Source organism: Camelus dromedarius, chromosome 31 (genome assembly GCF_036321535.1).
Source record: "Camelus dromedarius isolate mCamDro1 chromosome 31, mCamDro1.pat, whole genome shotgun sequence".
NCBI classification, from domain to species: domain Eukaryota; kingdom Metazoa; phylum Chordata; class Mammalia; order Artiodactyla; family Camelidae; genus Camelus; species Camelus dromedarius.
This window is the reverse complement of record NC_087466.1, coordinates 18722575-18745128: the sequence shown is the minus strand read 5'-3', so window position 1 is coordinate 18745128 and position 22554 is coordinate 18722575. Positions and strand designations below refer to the sequence as shown.

General features: G+C 45.0%; 2 protein-coding genes across 4 annotated transcripts in view; both read right to left on the bottom strand.

Moving 5' to 3' along the window:
• Positions 1 to 3943, bottom strand: part of CFAP251 (cilia and flagella associated protein 251) — a 65434-nt gene extending 61491 nt beyond the window's left edge. The window contains exons 1-4 of the mRNA XM_031442624.2: positions 3867 to 3943; positions 2629 to 2850; positions 2340 to 2562; positions 1175 to 1610 (exon numbers count right to left, since the gene is read on the bottom strand). Of these exons, the coding sequence (XP_031298484.2) occupies positions 1175 to 1610; positions 2340 to 2562; positions 2629 to 2830 (861 nt within the window). The 5' untranslated portion in view covers positions 2831 to 2850; positions 3867 to 3943. The remainder of the gene's footprint in view (positions 1 to 1174; positions 1611 to 2339; positions 2563 to 2628; positions 2851 to 3866) is intronic.
• A 307-nt stretch (positions 3944 to 4250) lies between these two features.
• PSMD9 (proteasome 26S subunit, non-ATPase 9) lies at positions 4251 to 21734 on the bottom strand. 3 transcript variants are annotated; one of them, XM_010995895.3, is made up of 6 exons: positions 21479 to 21733; positions 17763 to 17865; positions 13990 to 14195; positions 12284 to 12385; positions 5958 to 6046; positions 4251 to 5634 (listed from the first exon to the last, which is right to left on the bottom strand). In XM_010995895.3, exons 1-6 carry the CDS (start codon positions 21614 to 21616, stop codon positions 5607 to 5609), a joined length of 666 nt encoding a protein of 221 aa, XP_010994197.1. In that variant the 5' UTR covers positions 21617 to 21733; the 3' UTR covers positions 4251 to 5606. The 3 variants fall into 3 exon arrangements, with proteins under 3 accessions (XP_010994197.1, XP_031298488.2, XP_031298490.1); XM_031442628.2 differs by lacking the exons at positions 4251 to 5634; positions 5958 to 6046 and adding an exon at positions 8476 to 10512 and having other exon boundaries at positions 21479 to 21734; XM_031442630.2 differs by lacking the exons at positions 4251 to 5634; positions 5958 to 6046 and adding an exon at positions 10724 to 11702 and having other exon boundaries at positions 21479 to 21727.
• Positions 21735 to 22554: the final 820 nt, after the last annotated feature.

Genomic DNA, 22554 nt, shown 5'->3' with positions numbered 1-22554 from the left:
TGAACAAATTTGCAGAGGGAGAAAGTCTGGTTGTGCATGAGCCCAGGGCTAACAGGGGCCCACAGCTGGGCAGGGGCTCTGGTCCAGTCCAGACAGCGGGGCCCTGACACAAGAGCGCTGGCTCCCCTTAGTGATGTTACCTGATGTTTTGTTAGTTGGCTAAACAAGACAAATGTCTTTGTGGGCGCTAAAACTCAATTATTCTTTCTTTCAGACTGAGCAACTGCAAGCTTTAACCTTTAACTCCACTGCTCAAAGGAGGCCAAATCTACAGAAATTAGGTCGTCAAGTTATCTGCATTTTCCCCGAGGCGTCTTTCCACCATCACAGCCGACGCCGCCACCACCATCATCTAATCGTTAACACTTGTCAAGGCCTGGCTCTGTGTGAGGAGCTACATTAAGTATACACGTTCAGTCACTCACAAATCTTCCAAAGGCATGAAGCTACAGGTCTATGGCGGGGCGGGAAACATGAAGGATCCTGGGACACAATTTTCAAAAAGTAGCAGATGGAAGAAGAAGGGGGAAAAAACCCTCCTCCTCCTTCTCTTGGCAAATGATATTTTTATTCCTCGCAGATGGCGCCTCCCTGGAATACTGTCAGCGGCAGCAAAGGCAGATTCCTTTGGGCCACCTGGTGCCTCTTCCCAGAGGCTTTCACTTTTTCCAGACCTTTCACTCACTGATCCATCTTGGGACGGACGGTTTTTGGAACCTGTCCTGGTTTTAGGAGCCTGTAGAGGGATCAAGCCAGTTAACGCAGAAGTGAGGAAAGGAGGGAAAGGAGGAACTGGTGGAACAGAGGAGGCGCATGACAATGTGGGAGAGGAAGTGGAGGGAGAGGAGCGGGGAGGGGAGGGGGAGAGACGGATTGAGTCTCCCACAAAAAAATAAATAAATAAATAAAAAGCACCCTATGAAACAGACAAACTACGTGTGGCACTTCCTGCCCGCTGGGCAGCACTCCCGAGCCCAGATGCAGTGCTCGTGTCCATGATATTCTGCCGCATGTGTCCAGCCAGAGCTCTGAACTGAACTTTTAAAAGACCCAAGTCTATTATTAGTTTAAAAAGGATCTTTCTGGTGGTATTTTTCTCCCACATGCATACAATTCCCCTATTTCACAATACTCTCAAAGCACTGGGGGAAATTAAAATGCACGTGACACTTACCAAGGGATACACGTTGGCACTGTCGTCCTTTTGGAACAAAATGTCCCCGGTGGTGATGGACACCAGGGACTGACTGGGGCTCCTTGCTTTGGGCTGGAATTCTTTCTCGTTTCTCTCATGTTCGTATGATACCCTCTTTCCTTTTCTCTTTTCTCTCTTTTCGGGCTCCAAGGCTTCCCTTTCTGCTCCCAAGTCTCTCGTTTCTTGTTCCGATTCATCTTGGGGCCCCTGTTTGGCTTTCTCCCCAGGCTCGCCTGAGGGCTGCCTTTCAGGGAAACGAAGCTGTTGCTCCCCAGAAGTGGTTAGATCCAAATCGAGAAATTCTAATTGTGCGACCAGGTCTCTTGAAAGCTCAGTTGCTTCCGAAAGCTCTGATTGTAATGAATGCTTTGATGCGCTACCACTATGGATTTTCTTAAAAAAATAAGAGGAGATTATGATTCCAAATACAGTGCACGCGGCTCCGTCCCCTCATTTAGTTTTCTTTCTGTTCCTAATCAGCCAGTCTTAGTGTTAGCCTCACATCAGAAATATGAAACATTTTTTAAAAGAGCTTTTTATTTATTTTCTATTTTTTGGTGCCGAAACCCAGGAGCGAATAAAAAGGAGCATTTTTTAATTGGGACATTTTGTACTCAAATAACATGAATCCATGAATTGTGGGTGTGTCGGGTTTGTTCTTGGTCTACTAGCAGAACCACAACAGTAAAATCATTCTTCTAAGTGGCACTGGTTGCCTCAAAAACCACCAGAGAGTCACAGAGTCACTTCTCGGACCAGAGCTGAGTTCTACAGGGAGTGTCTGTGGGAAGCCTGCATACTATCACCACACTGACTCTGTCTAGACAAGCTCACTCCAGCTAACCCCTGTCCTTAAAGGCAGCTCTGGCACACACCTCCTCCAGGAAGCTTTCCCTGACCATCCTCCAAGCTGGGTTAAGTTGGCCTTTATATAAATACATATCTCCAATCCATCTCCCAGTCACTACACTTAGTTTTGTCATGTTTGGTATCTGGGTATGGGTCTGCCTTCCTACACACCCTAGAGCTCCTTAAGAGAATGGATGGTGTATTACTTGCATAGCCTGGCAGGTAGGTGGATAGTAAGCATTCAATTAATGATAATGAATGAATGAATGAATGACAATTACTTACTGACAAGAATGACTGGGAATCAGCCTGTGTAAGTCCCTCCAAACTGACCACGGGCTCGGTGATTTCTTGGGGCTGCACTGTGGTTTCTTCCTGTGCTCCTGTAGCCTCCTCTTCCTCCTCCCCAACTTCTTCCCCCTCTTCCTCTCCATCCTCTTTCTCTTCCACTCTCTTTTCCTCTTCCCATTCTTCCTCATCTTCCTTTTCTTCCTCCTTCCCCTCCTCCCCCTCCTCTTCTTTGCCCCTTACCTCCTCCTCCCCCTCCTCTCCTTCTTCCACCTCTTCTTCCTCCCCCTCCTCACCTTCCTCCCCATCCTCGTCTTCCTCCTCCTCCCCCTCCTCCTGAGATTCCCTCCATCCTGGCATGTTACTGTTTGTTGATTGCTGTTGCGCACTTTCTAGCTCTTTATAATTTGCATATTCTCCTTCTTCATCTTCTTCTTCCACTTCTATTTCTCCATCTTCTTCTGTTTCTTCCAATGGGTTTTCCTCTGCATCTGACATTCTTCTCTGTGGAGTTTTCTCTAGAGAAATTTTAATCATAATAATCATCAGCAGGGCCCTCTGTTTTCCATTTTGATTTCCTATCACTGAAATGTGCATTACCAGCTCTGGTTCCTTTCCACGGGAATAAAAAGAATGCCATCCTCCTGGGAAAAGCCTGCCCCAACTTTTTATAAAGATTGATCTTAGGGCCTCTCATCTTTCTAGGAATAGCTTTAGAGCCCTCTAACTCATTTAAAATATATTCATATTCCCACAGGCAGTAAAATGATAACCCAGGTATTAGTAACAATTCTAATATGAATAAGGGAAGAAGCAGGTAGCTTAGTGGTTAAAAGTGTGGGCTTTCCAGTCAGCCTCTCCTACCACTGAATCCTAGTTCCATCACTCAGTTGCTCTGTGACCTTGAGCAGGTCACTTTATCCCTCAGAGTCTCAATTTGCTCACAGGCAAAGTAAAAATGATAACCCTACATTCTGGGATTGTGAAGATTAGATGAGATGACATATTAAAATGCTCAACACAGTTGCAGCACAGAGTGCTTGAAAAATTGTAGCAATTGTTTAAAAAGTTTTAAAACCTTCTACCGTTTTCTCTCATTTATTTCTTACAGCATACTTAAGAGTTTAAGGTTCTGAGAGTTGAAGGGACTTATTCAAGATCAAACAGCTAGTAAGAAGCAGACCTCTCGGATGCTCAATTCTGCCATCCGAAAAATTATGGCTATGATTTCAAGTCTAGGGTTCTTAGCACAGAGCCTCTTCTAACTGCCAAACTTTGCCAGTGACACCTGATGCGGGGTGGGGGCGGGGAGCGGCAGGTGTGTGGATCCGCGGAGGCACAAAGCCCAGGAGTGGCCGGGACCTCCAGCTCAGGTCTCCCTGGGGCCTCCCTCGCCCCTCCTGGCCCGAGTTGTGCGAGCGCCCCCAGAAGCACCGGGCCCCGCCTTGCCGGGCCCCCGTCCCCGACTCACAGAGCGCGCCCACCCTGGTCCTCAAAGGCCGGGGTCCTCCCGCCACCTGGACCCCAAGCCCACCTCCTGGCCTCCAGCTGCCGCCACTTTCTCCTCCACCGGCTCTCTAGTTACGGTTGCTACCCAAGCCCCGTCCCCATGGTAACTGCCGCCGCCGCCGCCTCAGGCGACGAGCCGTAAAGCGAGACGCTGGACGGAGGTCACGTGCCCTGAAAGCAGTGGAGCAGGACCGGTACGCCCCCTGGCGGTCCTCGGGGGAGAGGCGCTGCCGCATGGTTTCCGAAAGGAGACTCGCAGGAATCCAGCCAAAGGCACTGATACAGAAGACTCAGCTGCTGTCAGTTTAGGAGAATGTGAGTGATTCTTCCCATCCCCACCCTTGTACCCAGTGCTGGCTGATTCATATGCATACATCTCAAAAAAAAAAAAAAAAAAAAGACTACTGGATAGGACGAGATGTGTTTATTATAGTCTAGGGCTTACAAAAAGTGACTAGAAAACACCTGGAATTAGAACAAACAATTTAAACAGCAAACATTGGTAAACACAGCACGTTGTGGCTACAAGAGGAGAGATACATGTGGATGTTCCGCTGGAGTACAAAGTTTGGGGAACGACACTCAACAGGAAGGCTTTCCAATTGAGCATGAGAACCCATGGCTGGAAGCACACCCTAGTACTGACTCCTGTCAGGGCAAGCTGGCATCTGCACCCAACCCAAGCAAATCCAGTCCCCAGAAACTCAAGCATGCCTCACCAGAATGTGCCAGACATCCTCTGAAACAGAAAGGGGTTTGCAAGAACTATTAAACACCGTGATAGTGAGGAGAGAAAGAGAGACACTGAGTCACCAGGAATCACTGAAACTCATTCTGCCACATTAAAGAGAGAAAATAAAAGGAAGGAGGAATCAACATTTTTAAGAAGACAGGTCTGCACACACTGCTGGTTCCCCTCAGCAATGTCAACACATCTTAGCAGTCTACAAAATAGTGCTGATCTGAGGGCATGGCGAGGAGGTTCCATCATAAAGTCAAATTAGAAGCTAATTTGCAGGGTCTTTTATTCCAGAAGTGAAGGGAGCTTGCTGCCCTCTGGTGGATTACAGAAGAGGAAGCCGCCACCATACTGGGCTACCAGGGGTGCCTCCTGGCTTTCAACCTGTTCTTAAAGGGAGAAATTGTGGCCCTAGAGGTCCCACTGCTGAGGTTGCAATTTCTGTATCCAGAACAGCAGTGCTGCAGTGCAGAAGCAGATGGTGCAGCTTGAGCGTCTGGAAACCCCATTCACTAAAGGATGATGTTCCTGAGATGATGCTGGTCAAATCCTGACTTCAGCACAACTGTTGGTTTGTCCTGCCCAACTTTCTATGAGGATGATCTAACTCCCGCCCGAGCACTGGTTTGAGAGGTTCATAGGAAATCCAACTGGGGTGATAACATGGTCATATCAGCTCTGTAAAACTGTGTTTATTTGGGAAAAGAACAAAATTTCCAGAAGAATAAAGTCATATTGGTACCTGCCATAATAATACCCGCCCACTTGCTCACGATCCAGAGGATTCCCATTTATGGCCATGGCCCTAATTTGCAAAAGATGCTAAACACAAATCAAGTTTTTAACAATGCCTTAATCCTGAGAGATGACATTGGGAGGCCACAGCGTTCCACATCCAAGACGTTCAGGCTTCCAGCCTCTTCCAGATCCTTAAGCTTCAGGGAGAGAAGAGAAGGAGGAAATCCCCACTTGACCCAAGTCCAGGGCAAGGGAAGATGCTTTCCTGTTACTGTTCCCCAAAGACAATCATCTTTGCAAAGGAATAATGTTGCAGCTGGAAGAAAAAAAGAAAAGGAACAGTGTAAGTTTGATGGCTCCATTCAGGAAGGTCAGAAGTGAGCCCTTCTGAGCTTTTCAACTACATGCTTCCATTCTTTTAAAGCAAATGCCCAGTTAATCAAGGAACCAGAGTGACCAGGGCTCCCTCCACCTCCATACCTGCAGTCTCATTCCTACCACAAGGATTCATCATGAGTTTCTGCAGGCAATCTGGAAACTGCCATCATTTCCCCACGACCCCGCCTCCTCCCCGCAGCTTTACGTCTGACACGCACGGATGGACGCGGCAGTGTGAACGAACAGGCACGGATACTTTACCCCAGCAGCCCTTTCCCTGCCCAGCGTGTTGGCACGAGTCTGAGCTGGTGTTTCTCCCCTCTGCGGATCACTGTCACATTCAGGGGCTTCTGAAAGGAAAATAAGCTCATTTTATGTTCAACCTCATCAGCGCTCAGAGATTCAGGCTAGGAGGAGGCTGTTTTTTGCCCACCAGATTGATAAAGATGCTTATTTCAAGCATAATTCGTACAGTGTTGAGAACGTGGGGGATCTGGCACTCGTGGGCAGCCAGTGGGGCTAGAAATTTGTACTGTCTTCCTGGAGAAACACATCTCCCCTCAACAACAACAACAAATCTTTAAAAGGTGCATACAAGAGACACTTTGCAAAAGTACAAGATGATATATGAACAAAGTTCATTCCAGGACTGTTTATAAATTCAGAAACTGAAAACACCCAAAATATCCCTCAGTAAAGTATTGTTCAAATATAGTATGGTGAATAAGCAGTTTTAGTAAAAACGAAACAAAACAAAACCAGCCAAGTATAAACCCATTTGACTGTATGTCCTAAAAGGACATATGTGTTATAAATCAACTATGCTTCAAAAAATAATAATACTTTAAAAATAAAAGTAAAAATTAAAAAGAAACAAAAACTCTAAAAATTCAATCAATCAATAAATAAACAGACATATGTGTTGCTTGATGCATACAAAGTTTTCTGGAAGATAAACTGTTAACAGTGGTTACTTCCAGAAAGAAGCACTAGCAGTTGGAGTAAAAGAAGACATTTACTCTTATATCTTTCTGTACCATTAATTGTTTTTTACTATGTGTATGTATTACTTTAATTTAAAAAGTCAAGTAGGTACAATACATACCAAAGAAAATTACAACTTAAAACAAGATAAAAATTACAAATTAAAATTTAAAAACTTTTGTACTTCAAAGGACACTGTCAACAAAGTGAAAAGCAACCCACCAACCAGAATGGGAGGAAATATTTGCAAATCATATATTTGATAAGGGATTAATATCCAGAATATATAAAGAGCTCCTACAACTCAACAATAACAACAAAACAACCCAATTAAAAAATAAGCAAAGAACTTAAATAGACATTTCTCCAAGAAAGATGTACAAATGAACCAATAAGCATGTGAAAAGAAATGCAAATTAAAACTAAATGAGATATCACCTCACACCCATTAGGATGGCTACTATCAAAAAAAAAAACAAAAACAAAAACAAAAAAAAACCCAGAAAATAACAGGAGTTGGGAAGGATGTGGAGAAATTGTAACCCTTGTACACTGCTGATGGGAATGTAAAATGGTGCAGCCACTGTGGAAAACAGTATGGCTATTCCTTTAAAAATAGAAAATACAATTACCATTTAAACATGTAATTAAACATCTGGGTATAAGCCCAAAGAGTTCCAGAAGGACCCAGGGCCCTGAGAGGGTGAAGTTCTCCCCACCCCCTCCAGCCCATCCCAGCACCGTAGCTTTTGTTTGTTTGATATATTGGAATTCCCCAGGAAATTTCATTTGAAGAAAAGGTTCTGTTACTCAAAAATGTTCAATAACTACTTTTGTAAAGAAAGACTTATACAGTATTATTAACTACAGTCACCATGTGTACATTATAGTACATAATACTCTATTGCATAGCTAAGGGAGTAAATTGCTAAGGGAGTAAATTTTACAAGCGCTTATCACATGAAAAAGAAATTCTCTAACTATGGATGTTGACAGACGTTAAACTAGACTTACTGTGGCAATGATTTCGCAATATATACAAATATTGAATCATTTCATTGTACACCTGCGACTAATATGTCAATTATACCTCAATTTTTTAAAAAGGGATTTCTAGACCCTAAGGAGCCTAAGAATATATTTAACTAGAAAAGACAGATTAAAACCCAGTAGCTATTATGAGTAATCACCAAAAACTGGAAAGAACCTAAACATCCCTTACTGGTAAATGGATAAACGATCTGGAGTTCACTGAACCGTGGAGCACTACGCAGCCATGAAAAGGGATGACCTAAAGATGCACCTGACGATGCGTAAGAACCTCAGATGAATGACACTGAGTGAAAGAAGCCAGACTTAAAGGGCTTTATTTTGTGCAGTTCCACTTACAGAACATTCTGGAAAAGAAGCTAAAGGGATGGGCAGAGATCAGTGGGGTTTTTTGGAGGAACGAGGACAGGAAGGAGAGAAGTTAACTATAAAAGGATGAGGCCATTTTGGGTGGTGGAACTGCCCTGTATCTTCATTTGGTGACATTTATATAACTATACACAGTTGTCAAAATTCACAGTACCGTCCACTGCAAAGGGTGAATTTTGCTGTAGGTAAATTATACTTTAATAAAAGCAACCAGTAGCTTTGTCTGCTGATGTGTGAATGGACTGTCCCTGGAAGGACACATGGCTAGAAAGTGGCTGCCTTTGGAGGAGAGGAAATGGACTCGGAGAGGGAGATTTTTCATTGTTAATGTTCTCTGAGTTCTGTTTTGACCATGTGTATGTGTTACCTCTTCCAGAAAAAAAAAAAAAAACATATTTACAAAACAAACCAGTAAGAACAAGCTCAGACAATTACAAAGTGTAAAAGTATGTGCAGCAAGCCACCCAAGAGACATGAGTAAACTGTAACACACTAGCAAGCTGGGGTTGGGGCGGGGGCGCAGGAGGTGGGGAAGGAATGAAAAACAGACTTTGGGTAAACATAACAGAACGAACCCACATCTGCACCACCTCTCAAAACCTCATGAAAGTGATGACAGAACAGTAAAGCAGTAACAAGGATACAACGCCCCAAGGATAAATAAGTAAAATGGGAAAGGAGACTGCAAAGATGAGAGGCGGCAGAGAAAATGAAAAGCTTAGAGAAACTGGACAAGTCGTAGCTGAGTAACTGGAGAAAATACAAACCCTGTGTTGTGGTTTAGGTTATGTCCACAAATGCTGAGATACTGCTTCCTTCAAGAGTTGAAGTCAAATTCCCTTCCCTTTGAGTGTAGGCTGCGCTTAGTGAGGTGTTTCTAAGGAGTGGAATCAAGTGGAAGTGACAGTGTGAAGCTTCAGAGACGGAGCCGGAGAAGGCGCTGCTGCCTCCGCTCTGCTTCCCCATGGATCCCCCACCCTGGGGGGCCCCGCCGCCACCGAGCAGCAGCCCCGTGGAGAGGCCCAGCGTGATGAAGGACTGAAGCCTCCCTGTGAGTAAAGCATCTTGGAAACAGATTTTCTAACCTCAGTCAAGCTCTCAGATGACTGCAGCCTCTGATTACATCTTGACCACAACCTCATGAGAGACCCTGACCAAAACCACCCAGCTACACAACTCCTGAGTGCCGGACCCTCAGAAACTGTGAGCAACAATAAATGTTCGTTGTTTTAAGCTGCTGAAGTTTTGGGGTGATTTTTCCACTCACCAGTAGACATACAAGGTGCTATATGGCAAGGGGTTAAAAGGAAACAGGCCAGGAACAAACGGATTTGTTCCAGGGAAACGCAGAAAGGCTCAGACCAGACCAAGGCCATGGAATAAACGTTCCCACATATCAGAATCATGTAACAGAAGTGGCGATAAAAATGAGCGGGTAAAGAACTAACTCTTCAGTAAATGTTACTGGGACTAATACTATCCATTTGGGGAAAAAAATTAAGTTTGGTGCCCTGCTTCACGCCATCCACAAAAGTTAATTTCAGGTGAGCCATGAACTCAAGAGAAATGAAAACATATGTCTACACAAAAACTTATACAGAATGTTCACAGAAGTATTATTCTATTACAGTTACTATTCTATAATAATAGCCAGAAAGTGGATACAACCTAAATATTCATCAATGATAAACAGATAAATAGAACGTGGTTTACGCGGTTCATCCATACAATGGGATGTTATTTGGTCACAAACAGGCATGAAGTGTTGATATGTGCTCCAACATGGATGAACCTTGAAAACACAATGCTAAGTGAGAGTAGTCACAAAATATCACATGCTGTATGATCCCATTTATATGAAATGTCCAGAATAAGCAAGTCCATAGAGACAGAAAGCAGTTTAGTGGCTGCCAGAGGTTGGTGTACACGGGGGCATGGGGAGTGACTGCTAACGGGTACAAGGCTTCTTCTGGGGGTGATGAAAATGTTCCACAATTGACTGTGGTGATGGAGGCACAACTCTATGAATATACTAAAAATGACTGGATTATGCACTTTAAGTGGGTGAACTGTAAGGTATGTGAACTCAATTAAACTTATAAAAAATAAAAATAAAAGACACATTCCAGATGGATTAAAGAAAAGCTAAAGACAAAACAATTAAAGTACTAGAAGAATTTCTTTAAGTAGACACAAAATGCCAAAGCCATAAAGCAAAAAACTGACGTATCTGACAAAATACAAATTTTAAACTTGTCCACACGAGCACAAATTTGATGACGGTGTCAGTCGGTGTGGAATTGAAGGCCCGACCTCTAGCAGGGGCGCAGGCACCAGCCAGCTGTTTCTCGGCCCACTGCCTGCCTTCTGATGAGTTCCACGTGGATGAGCAGTGCGGCCAAGACAGGGTTGACTGGGCGCAAGACAAACCAAGAATTGTTGGTTGATCTGAAGATTCATTTGGGAACCAAAAACTTTACTTTGAGCCCCATATTTCTCCTGCAAAATATGGATCTTTGCCAAAAAAAAGTTTTGCTGGGGTTACATTACTGAGAAACAAACCGAAATGATTAGGTAGAAATGTTTTTAACAGCATAGTCTGCCAGAAACTGGAAGACTGCAGCCAATTTTGAATTTCATCTTTTATTATATCTTTAAGGAATGAAATTATCAAAATGCACACAAATCAAGTTCTAACCTACTGCTGTTTGAACATCACTATACTACCACGCATTGCACCATATTTCTTCATTTAAATTCTCAGGTACGGTTTTGGCACTGAAGAGCCCTGTAATGTTAATTCAACAAAATGAATATCCAACTGAACGAAAAAAAAAAAACCTTTCAAGTAATCAAAGTTACCATAAACAAAATTAAAAGGATCTAATCAGGAGAAACATACACAATATGTAAACAGGCAAAGGTTTAATATCTCAGACATAGAAAGAGTTCCTGTAAATCAGTTTTAAAAAGGACAAATAACCCAATAAAAAAAAGATTCACAGATAATTCTTCATCTTATTAACTCTTCATCTCTTCTCTCTTTTAATTACTGAAGCATAAATTGCTTCAGAGAAATTTAAATACTAGGATTTGAACTTAATACATAATATTCTTTGTAGTTCCTTTTTTATTTTTTCCAGAGTAAACTGCTTTTTAATAAATGACTATCCATTAAAAAAATTCAGAGACAATTCATAGAAATAAAAATATAAACATTAATGAACATATAAAAAAAGATACTCAACCTCACTGGTAACCAGGAAAATGCCAAGTAAAACAAGATGCAATTTCCGGAAAGCTATTAAAAGATCACTAATAAAAGAGTACTACTGATGATATGATACAGCCGACCCTTGAACAGCATGGGTTTCAACAGCTTCGGTTCATTTATACATGAATTTTTTTTCAATAAATACAGTGCTGCATGATCCGCGGTTGCTTGAACCCGCGGATGCAGAACTGCAGATACGGAGAGCCAACCGTGGGACCTGAGCATCTGCAGATTTTGGTGTCTGCGGTGGTCCTGGAACCAGTCCTGCATGGATACCGAGGGACGACTGTACTCACATACGGTTGGTCAGGGTAACTTTTTCAAATTACCTATTAAAATTTTAAGTATGCATTTGCTTAGAGCCTATAATTCTACTTTCTGGTATCTACTCTGAGAAGAACCCACAGGTATGCACAGCTGTGAACAAGTGTGCACAACTGTTCACACTGGGATACAACAGGAGATGACTAAGATGTTCAGGGATAAGGCAATGGGTGGACAAACTGCAGCCCATTCACACAGCGGAGTACTATGCAGCAGTAAAAAAAAAGAGCAAGGGATGTACCCAGAGGAAAAGATTTCTAAGAAACCTTATTAAATGCAAACAGGCATAGGAAGCAGGAGAGGGGTGTTTTAGATACAGTGGCCACAAAGGCCTCACTGAGAAGGTAGCGTTTGTACAAGATGAAGAAGGGAAGGAGGATGAGAGGGTGAGGGAAGAAGATGAAGAAAATAAGAGGGGGTGGGGGGACAAGCATTCTAGGCAAAGGGAACAGCAAATGCAAAGGCCCTGAGCGGGGACTGTGCCTGAGTAACAGCACCCTGAGGGCAGCAGTAAAGGCCCTGGCAAGGTTTCCCAGCCCTGGCAATTCCAGGGTTACTGGCCCAATGCCACATCACCCTAACTCACCCCCTCACTGTGCTGGACCACACTGCCAATGTTATGCAGCGACTGGAAGTTCTGGGTGTTTACAGAGCCAAACTCCACAATCTCATCATCCACTTGCAGACCCTAAAGAGAGAAGAGAAAACAGAAAACCAGGCTAGAGGGTAAACGTGCTGCCGGTATTTTTTACCCTCCCACACAATTTAATGTCAAGGTCAAGAGCATGTTTTCTACAGGGGAGAACGGCAGGCACGAAGCAAAGAGGTTGGGATTTACCTACCTCGTGCAGGAGGGGCCAGGAGATAACTGGGCCACCTCCTCCAGGGGTTCCTCCAGGGGCAGGTCGGCCCAATGGCTGATAAAAGCTATCTGATGAAAGCTGGCTGCTGTGGAGGCCAAGGAACGTGCAGAAAAGCCAAACACTGCCCTCTGGGGTCCTGACCCAGGTTCAGGGGCAAGAAGAGGCAGGCCAGTCTGGCCTATTTTGTTCAGGGGTCAGAATTTAAACATGTTTTCCTTAGACACCCCCCCAAGCAAGCAGCCACAGGCGCAATGCTGACCCAGAACTAGAGTGACCTTTCAATTCTAAGAACGCATATCACCATTCATCCCTTCAACAAATATTTGTCACGGGCTGACGACAGCACAGTGCTGAAGCTGTGAACACAGTGGTGAATAAACGGAGCTTGTATGTGACCTACAGTCTCGTGATCACTAAAGTGGACTAGCAGGACCAGTTCCACCTTCTGGAAGCTCTGTGTCCTGGCACAAGTCCCTTCAGGTCTTGGAGGCTTTTCTCATGGGTGAAACGGGAGAGAGTAGTACCTACCCCAGAAGGTGGCTAATTATTAAATGGAGGGCCACATAAAAACGCGCACATGGTGTTCACAGTAGCATTATTCGTAATAGCCAAGAAATGGAAATAAACTGATGAATAGAGAAACAAAATGTGGTCTATCCACACAGCACATTATGACTCAGTGGTAAAAAGGAAGGGAGTAGAGAGATACGTGCTCCAACATGGAAATGGACCTTGAAAACATGATGCTAAAAAGGAGCACATAGTGTATGATTCCATTTGCATATATATGAACTGTCCAAAATAAGCAAATTCATAGAGACAGAAAGCAGATGGTGGTTGCCAGGGGTGGGGGGAGGACAGGGGGTTGAGGGTAACAGCTAGTCGGCACAGTTCTTTCCAGGATCATGAAAGGATTCTAAAATTGACTGACTACACTAAAAGCCACTGAATCATATAGGCACTTTAAATGGGTAAAAGTTATGGTATGTGAGTGACAGTCCAATAAACATGTTAAAACTTTCTAGAACACACCACAGGTGTGCTACGTGAGTCAGGACACGTGGTGCAAAGCAAGGGCTCGAGAAGTGGCATCCATCGCTGTCACTCTCGTGTCTATTTTCAACATCCAACTAAAATCAGCCCCAAGAAGAGATCTTCTTTTCCCCTTGGGACATTTATCACCTTCTACCTTGTGTCCCTGGTCCCCCCACCCCCGGCCAGCTCAGTGGGCAGCAGGGGCCGACGCCCCCCTGAAACTCTGTTCCCAGCGCGCGGCTGGGCTGCCAGCAGGCCTCCATCAGCATCTGCCGCATGAGTGAGAAAGAGAGCGGCTCTGCTTGCCCACAGTCCCCCCGACCCCCACCCCCACGGCCTGCAGCCCTGCCCCAAGGCCCTCTGGGTGTGGCCTTAGGCGGCCAGCCAGGCTTACTGCGATGCTGGCCGGGGAGCCGGGGCTGATGCTGTTGACTTTGGCGAAGGCCTGAGAAGGGCTGAGGCCCTGGCTCTGGCCGTGGTTCGTGGCCTCCCTGTGGGCCTCAGCCAGGTCCCGGGCCTGCTTCTCCTTGTCACGAGCATGCAGCTGGTGCAGGGCCTCCTCCACCTGCTTCATCACCGCCTTGTGATCGTTCTGCAAACCTGGGAGGAGAGCACCATATCAGGGGCCAAGGAGGACAGCTGAGGACGCGAGACCCCCACATTCACTCACTGAATATGCAAGGAGCACTTACTACGTGCCAGACATTGGGCTAGAGGCCGAGGGCCCGTCTGTGAACAGGACAGAGGGGCTGCCCTCGTGACGCTTACAGTCTTGCACGGAAAGCAGCTGTGGGACAAGTAATTCCAAAGACATCTGATGACTGTGACGAGGGCTGACCCTGCCAGGGGACCTGGCCTTGCTAGTCTAGGAGATCAGGGACAGCCTCCCAAAGGCAGCACCATTTCAGCTGAGACCTGAAAGGTGAGCAGAAGGAAGGACTCGTCCCGCTGAACCCATGGCCACAAACTCACATGCAGACCAGGGGCGAGCACGAGGGTCATGCGAACAAGTGAAGCCGTTGTGGGGGAGGGAGGCTTCCACTTTTCTCTTAGTGCCTCTAGAAAAAAATATGACGCCAAGCCTACTGGTGATGTTCAGTCTGGGAGCAGTGACAGGGAGAAAGGCTGGAAATTAGAGGAGTTTGCGGGTGAAATCCTCTGCTTTTTCTCAGTACTGATGGCTAACCTGAAATGCTGTAAAGCGTGTGCTGGTTGAGGAAAGGTCTCTGCAGGCCACTCCAGTAGGCTGGCTGGGATTTTGATTTTTTTTGGGGGGGGGGTTCTTTATGTATTTTTTTAAATTAATTTTTAATTTTATTTTATTTTTAAGTGGAGGTACTGGGGATTGAACCCAGGACCTTGTGCATGCTAAGCACACACTCTACCACTGAGCTACACCCACCCCTGATAACTTTCTTTTAACCTAAGAACACCTTCCTCTACTGCTCTGGATTCCATGCCTCATTCAAGCCAGTTCCCTGGGGGGAGCTTCAGAGGCCTGAGCAGACCAGTCCATGTCTAGCATCCCTGGGTCACAGACTTTCAGACTTTCCAGGTGCCCTGGACTGTGGGACTGTGGACACACAAGGCTACATGACCTGGTTTCTGCTCCTTTCACTTCAGGTCAAAATTTTTTTTCCAGACAAAATATCTCCAAAGTACACACACAAAAAACAAACTTGCAGTTGTAATAAATGCAGCATGCATTAATATAAGACGTTAACAACAGGGGAAATGGGTATAAAGCATGTGGGACCTCTCTGGGTTATTTTCCCAATTTTTCTATAAATCTAAAACTGTTCTCAAAAAATTAAGTCTACTTTTTGAGATAAATTTGTGCCAATAGTTTTCCAAAACAAGACCAATAAAAACGAACTGCTCAACCAGACTCTTAAGTATATTAAAGTCATTAAGACGGTGTGATATGAGCACCCAAAAAGATAGATTAATGGAACAGGGCAAAAAACCCACAAAGAGATGTAAGCATATCTAAAGATTTACCATGTAATACTGTTAGCATTTCAAATTAATGGAGAAAGAACAGACTATTTAATAAATGGTGTTGGAACATTAGGCCAACTATTTGGGAGAAAATAAGTCAGTGCCTACCCTCACACTGTGGGCTAGGGCTTCTCAGCTTTCCCCCAGAATCCTAACTGGGAAGCACGTGGGCTGCATCCCTAGGGAGTCACAGGGTGTAGCCAAAAGCCCCAAATTTCCCTCTAGTCTGATTGCCTTAACATGGGTTTTCCCTCCTCTGTATCTTCCTATTTGTTTTAATATTAAAATGGCACGCTTCCTTTCCCGAAATCTTCAAAGTGATGCTCTAAGAAGTTCTATGATCACACTGTGGCTCTGAGGAACCTCTGGCATCTTAAGCTGTGTCCCAACCCAGGGTTACTTGTACCCCCATTGAGAAGCCCGGCCTTATACCAAAACATGCTGCAGATGGAGTCAAGGTGCAAAAGGCAGAGCAGAAGTCATTAAGGGGAAAATGTGGGCAACGAGTTCCCTTCTAATCTGACTCTATGGTAGGACTGCTGGTCGCCCACCTGTGGCAGAGTGAAAAATGGCCCCAAATCTTAATTCACGTCCTCATCCCCAGAACCTGTGAATATGCTACTTCACATGGCAAAGGGGGCTTTGCAGGTGTGGGTAAGTCAACGGCCCTGAGACAGGGAGACTATCCTGGACTATCCCAGTGCCAGGCCCACTGTAATCACAAGGGTCTTCACAAGTGAAAGAGAGGCAGGACAGTGAGATAAAGGGACGTGATGACAGAAGCAGATGCTGGAGAGATGTGATTGCTGGCTCTGGAGACGGAAGGAGCTGCAAGCCAAGGAATGTGGGCAGCTTCCAGAAGCTGGAAAAGACGAGGAAATGGGTTCCTCCCTAGAGCCTCCAGAGGGAACAGAGCCCTGGTGACACCTTGATTTTAGCCCAGTGAGACCCACATGGATGTCTCACCTCCCAGAACTATAAGGTAATAAATTTGTGACATTTTAAACCACTAAGTCTGTGATGATTTGTTATAGCAGAAAAAGAAGACTAAAATATACTAGCCCACCTCTACTCTCTCTCTGTTCCTTGATAATAAATACATACACACTTACCTACACATATATACATAAGTACACATACACCTACACACACATATATACATACACACACATACCTACACATACATATACAAGTACACATACACCTACAAACATATATATACACACACACATACACATACACATAAGTACACATACCTACACACACATATATACATATACCCATGTATACATGCATACACACATATCTACACATATATACATACATACACATACCTACACATATACACATACACATATATACATAATATACCCATGCATACACATATATACATACATACACATACATATATACACACATGCATACACATTTATATATACATACACACCTACCTGCACATTTATATATACATACACACATACATAAGTGAGATTTAATTTACGACAGTGACAAGCCCATCGTGGGGCACGTTCCCCAACATTCTTCCAGGCAGATGAGCCTACAAGGGGAAAGCAGAAACTGACGCAGGGCGTGAGGGTGGGGCAGGCAGCACAGATCCTTAGAAGGAGGGGTGCCAGCTGGTCTAGGAATTTTTGTCCTTCCTACCTTCGTCCTTCCCTTTTATCCCGCCTGGCACACGGACATGGTAATGCTGGAGATGGACGACGTCTCCTAAGGATGGCAGAGGCTGGGTCTGGGATGGCCAGCCCTGCACTGCGTATCTCCAAATGTCTCTACTGAGGGACTGAACTCTTCTCTGTCTGAGTGACCGTGGTCAGTCACTACTGTTAACAGCTAAATATATTTCCTAACTCATAACCTATTTGATTAGGATTGTAAGCAATATTTGACTTGGGTTTCTGTTGTCATTGCAATATATTTCCCACAATGAAGCAAAATTCTTAAAAACAAAATGAAACCATAAATATAGACTCCTGGAGTTCTAACCCATTCCTTTAGTTCTCGGTCCCTCTATGGAGACAATGAGATAATCCCATCAAGGCAGAGGTGAGGGAAGCAGATAATACGGAATCTTGGTGATTTCACTGCATGCCTTTAACATCCCCTACAGCGAAGTGCGGGATGTCCCCAGCGAGGGTCACTCACAGACGATGTTGTGCCTTGCAGTTCGGACTTGGTACAGGTCCACATCTGACCGGGGGTAGCCCTCGCGGTCCACCAGCGGCTCGTTCATCCCCACATCTTTTTGCTGGAGGGAAGAAATGAGGTTAAAAAGATTTCACAGGTATCAAGTCCTCAAGACCTCTTTCCCCTCAGACTCTTTTCCTTTGCGGTCATAACAGAGGTGACAGTAACGACACCTGCCATATGTTGATCACTTAGCACAGACCAGGTCCTCTCCCTCATCCTCTCACGACTGCTCTCTGAAGGGGGCACTATTTTTTTTACCTGACTGTTAATAACAAGAAATGCATAAATCAGTTCTCCTTTTCTAAAGCTGGAGCAGTGCAGATAAAACTAAAGACTCCTTTGAGCATCACTCCCAAGGTCAGCCTCTTCCCAACTCCTCCAAATCCTCCTTCCCTCTGGCAGCTGACACCTGGCTGGTGGCCTTGGAAGTGGCAGGGGGGTGAAAGCCCCAAAGAGCACCCAGCTGAGGCAGGACTTTGGTTTTCCTGAAAATCAAAAGAGATCTAAAGGGGCCTTCAGAGAGGCTTTTCATCCCTGGAAGATAAACCGATATCACCAGCTGCCACCTGGGGAGAGGAACTGGGGGATGCAGGAGGGAGAGAGACTATCCACTTTATGTCCTCTTGCAGACTTTGAATTTTGACCATGAGAACAAATTCTCTATTCCAAATAACACATTGATTTTAACATGTTAAAGTCTTTTCCAACATAAGTCAGAGTGTGGTGCACAGAAGCAATGAAACATGTCACACAACATGTCGCAGGGACTGTGCCTTCAGTCAGCCTTTGATTTCAACCTCAATTCTGCCACGTACAACCTGGGTGCTCCTGGTCAAGACCTTCACCTCTTTAGGCCTCAGCTTCCTCAATTATAAAATGGGAATAATGGCATTCACCTCCCTTCCCACCTGTTCTGAGAATTTATGAGTTGACCTGTGTAGGGTACTTAGCACAGTGCCAGACACATTCACAGTGGGGTGAACAGTGGTCCCCAAAAGATATGCCCAGGTCCTAACCCCCAGAACTTGTGAATGTGATCTTATTTGGAAAAAGGGTTTTTGCAGCTATAATTAAGTTATGGATCTCAAGGATTTAGGGTGGGCCCTAAACCCAATGATGGGTATCCTCATAAGAGAAAGGAGAGGGAAGTCTGAGACACAGAGATGCAGAGAGGAGGCCGTGGGAAGGCAGAGGAAGGGTTGGAGTGATGCAGTTACAACCCAAGGATGGCCAGCAGCCACCAGAATCTAGGACAGAGGCACAGAATGGATTCCCTCTCAAAGCCTCAGAGGAACCAAACCTGCCAACACCTTGATCTCAGACTTCTGGCCTCCGTAACTGTGAGAGAGCAAGTTTCTGTTGTTCTAAGCCACCAAGCTGTGGTGATTCATTATGGAGGCAGTTAATATACACAGAAAGTAAGAAATAATGGCTGTAATTATTAGCACAGAGACCAGCTGCCTTGTGTACATAGGTACTAGAAGGAAGGATTCCATTCACTTCTCTCCCTTTCTCTCTGAAAGCCTCTGAGTTACACCTACTGTTTCCTGTTTGGGGAAGGGGGTCCCATATACTCACAAGGGAGTATACTCCTACATTAAGACACAGGACTCTCGACAGATACAGTACAAATGTGTCAGGGGCTAAGTGCCCATATCTGCCTCCTGACTTCCCACAGGGACTAAGAGTTGATTGGCCCTCTCCAGTCAATACCCATCAGACACTGCTTTCCAAAGTTGGGACCCACACCACAGGCAGCTTACACGCAGGGCATTAAGCACCCCTTAGTCTGAAAAACTTATTCCCTTTCTAATTATCTTCAACCTTTCAATAATCAACAAGAAAGTCTCCATTTGGTACTTGTCTTTGTATCACCTCCAGATCACTTATTACCTCTGGGTCTCTCTATTTTTTGTTTTTAATGCCTTTAGTGAGATATAATTCACATACCATACAATCCACCCATTTAAAGTGCACAAGTCAGTGGTTTTTAGAATATTCACAGTTATGAAACCATCACCACAATCAATTTAAAAACATTTCCATCATCCTCTAAAAAGAAACCCCAGACCCATTAGCAGTCACTCCCAGTCCCCCCTCTCCCCCGCCCCTGGCGACCACTAACCTACCTTCTGTCTATGGATTTGCCTATTCTGGATATTTCATATAAATGGAATCATAAAATGTGTGGTCTTCTGTGATGAATTTTTTTCACTTAGCATCATGTTTTCAAGGTTCATGCACACTGCAGCATGTCAGTAATTCACTCCTTTTTATTGAATACTATCCCATTGTATGGATAGACCATATTTTATTAATCCAGTCACCAGTTGGCATATTTGGATGGATCACATTGATATACACTTTAACCTTATATTTAAGGAAAGAGATACTCATTTTTTCATACATTGCAGGGTTATAAAAGTCCCTTTTAAAATAAAATTATCTAAGTAAAAAAGTGAGTCAACTTAAAGAAAACTATCAAGGGAATAACAGTACAGGAGGTGTACAGATATAGCATTCTGCCCGCAGCAGAAAAATAACTAGTTTGAGGAACTGCTGGCCTAACACTTGAAAGCACGGATTCTGGATTTGACAGGCATGAGATCTGAATCCCACTTTGTGACTTTGCGCAAGTGACTTCCCCTTTCTGAACTTCAGGGTAACATACCAACTTCACAGAGTAGTTGAGAGGACTCCCTGATACAACACAGATATAAACCAGCACCCTTCAGGCATACAGTCAGCATTTGGAAAAATGGTACCCTGGCCTCCGTGGGATACTACACCTTACTCCCATCACCTAAAGTGCATTCCATCCGCCCTGTATAGGATGTAATTCATTTATTCTTCCTCTGCAAATCGATTTGTGGGTTTAAACCAGGTGGCTTAAGAAAAGCTGTATCAGTTTTGAAGCCAGTCAGACTTGGGAACTAGCCCCATCACTGCCACTTCCCAGCAACATGATGCTTGGCAAGGGTTTGCATCTCTCTAGGCCTCAGTTTCCTCCTTTTATGATAAGAATAATGATGAGCCTTTCGCGTCACTCAGAGCTGCGTCCTTAGACCAGTGCCATCAGCATTGCTGGGAATTTGCCAGAAATGCAGTATCTGCTCCCGCGCCCCGCCCCCCATCATACTGAATCTCCAGGTGATTTGCATACACATTAAAGTTTAAGAAGCTCTGACGTACAAGGGTTAGTAAAGCACAGGACACATGGTAAGCGTTCATCAAGGACTGATAATGGTGATTATTATGCTGCCTGTTCAAACATATTAACTCTGTGACCTAAGTCAGCTTTAAGTAATGCCCTGTTTTCCCATCGCTAAAATGGAGGAAATAATAGAACTCACCTCAAAGGCCTGCTGCGAGGGTTAAATGAGCTAATCGATGTAAAACGCTTAATACAGCACCCAGCACCCAGCAAGGGCTCCAAAAAGGCTTGCTAGAGTATCAGTTATTTCTAGTTACTCACATTACTTGCCTCACTGCCTGCTGCCGACAGAGGCCGCAGTTGCGGCGCCTTGGTCCTCCTGGGGAGGGAGACCCACAGCCGAAAGCTCAAGCGGAGGCTGTCCGGGCCTCCCAGTCCCGCCGGGCCCGAGGATACCCGGTCAGGAGGCCTCGGGGCTCCCCCTACGCCCGCCCCGGAGCCCCGTGCCCACACTCACGCTCTCCAGCACGTCATAATTGGCTTTGATCTGCGCCTCGATCTCCTCCTTGCGCCGTATCAGCTCCTGGATGTCGCTGACAGTCACCCCACTGGCTTCCGGGGAGCTTTCGCTCTGCCTAGTTTCTTCCTCTGACATCGTGGATCTCGGCCCGGGATCCTGGACAGCCGGGTCCCCGGCTGCGGACGCCCGAGGAAACTGTGGCTACGGCTCCGCCAGCGGGCCAAAACACCCCGGCTATTCGCGGGCGCGAGGAAAAGCGAGGGGCGTGGTTTGTTGGGGCGTGGTCACCGGAAGCCCCACCCTGCTGGAACACGTGGTCCTGTGGTGACTCGGCAAAGGGCAGTATGAGGACGAACGGATTCATGGTCCCCACCTTAGCGCTGACTCCAACCAAGGCAAGATGAACTCTCCCTGGCTGACTCATTTTCTTTCCTCGTTCGTTCGCAACTATTTATTGAGCGCCTACTCTATGTATGTCTGAGAGCACTGTGCATGGTGCTCCAATTCAGCTCTTTTCAAAGCCCTTGAGGGTTTACAGAACATATCCAGATTCCTTAATGCCCCATTTTACAAAGCCTACAAGCTTCGTTCAAATCCAGGCTCTTGCCCCTACTGCAAGTAGTGACTTTAGATAAATTATTTCACTTCTCTGACCCTCAGTTTCCTCATCTATAAGTTGGTTCGATATTGATAGCAAGCTATCTCATAGAGCTGTCATTTACTGACAAATATTGAATGCCTCCTTTGTGCCATACACTGCCCTAGGTGCCGGAGGGGTAAAGAATTGAGTACTGGGCTCAGTGTCTGTCTCATATTAAGGTCCCTATAAATTTTAGTAGAAATAGTACTGATGAAAATAATAGTAATATGAATAATTTATCAAATACTTATAATGTGTCACACTGTTCTAAGGGCCCTGTATGTATTAATTCAACAACCTCATAAAACTAGGATGATTATTACCCTCACTTGACAGCTGAGAAAACCATCTCAATAACCCACTTGCCCAACCAGCAAAGTAAGCAGCCCAAATTTGAACCCAGCTTAACCTAATGGTGACACTTAAGATCTTA

Excerpts from the sequence above, each read along its gene's own strand:
- PSMD9 (XM_031442628.2), bottom strand. The coding sequence starts at position 21,616 with ATGTCAGAGGAAGAAACTAGGCAGAGCGAAAGCTCCCCGGAAGCCAGT. Across the intron at positions 14,196-17,762 it reads TGCAAGGCACAACATCGTCT|GTTTGCAGAACGATCACAAG; the intron begins GTGAGTGACCCT and ends CTCTCCTCCCAG. Across the intron at positions 12,386-13,989 it reads GCTCCCCGGCCAGCATCGCA|GGTCTGCAAGTGGATGATGA; the intron begins GTAAGCCTGGCT and ends TTCTCTCTTTAG.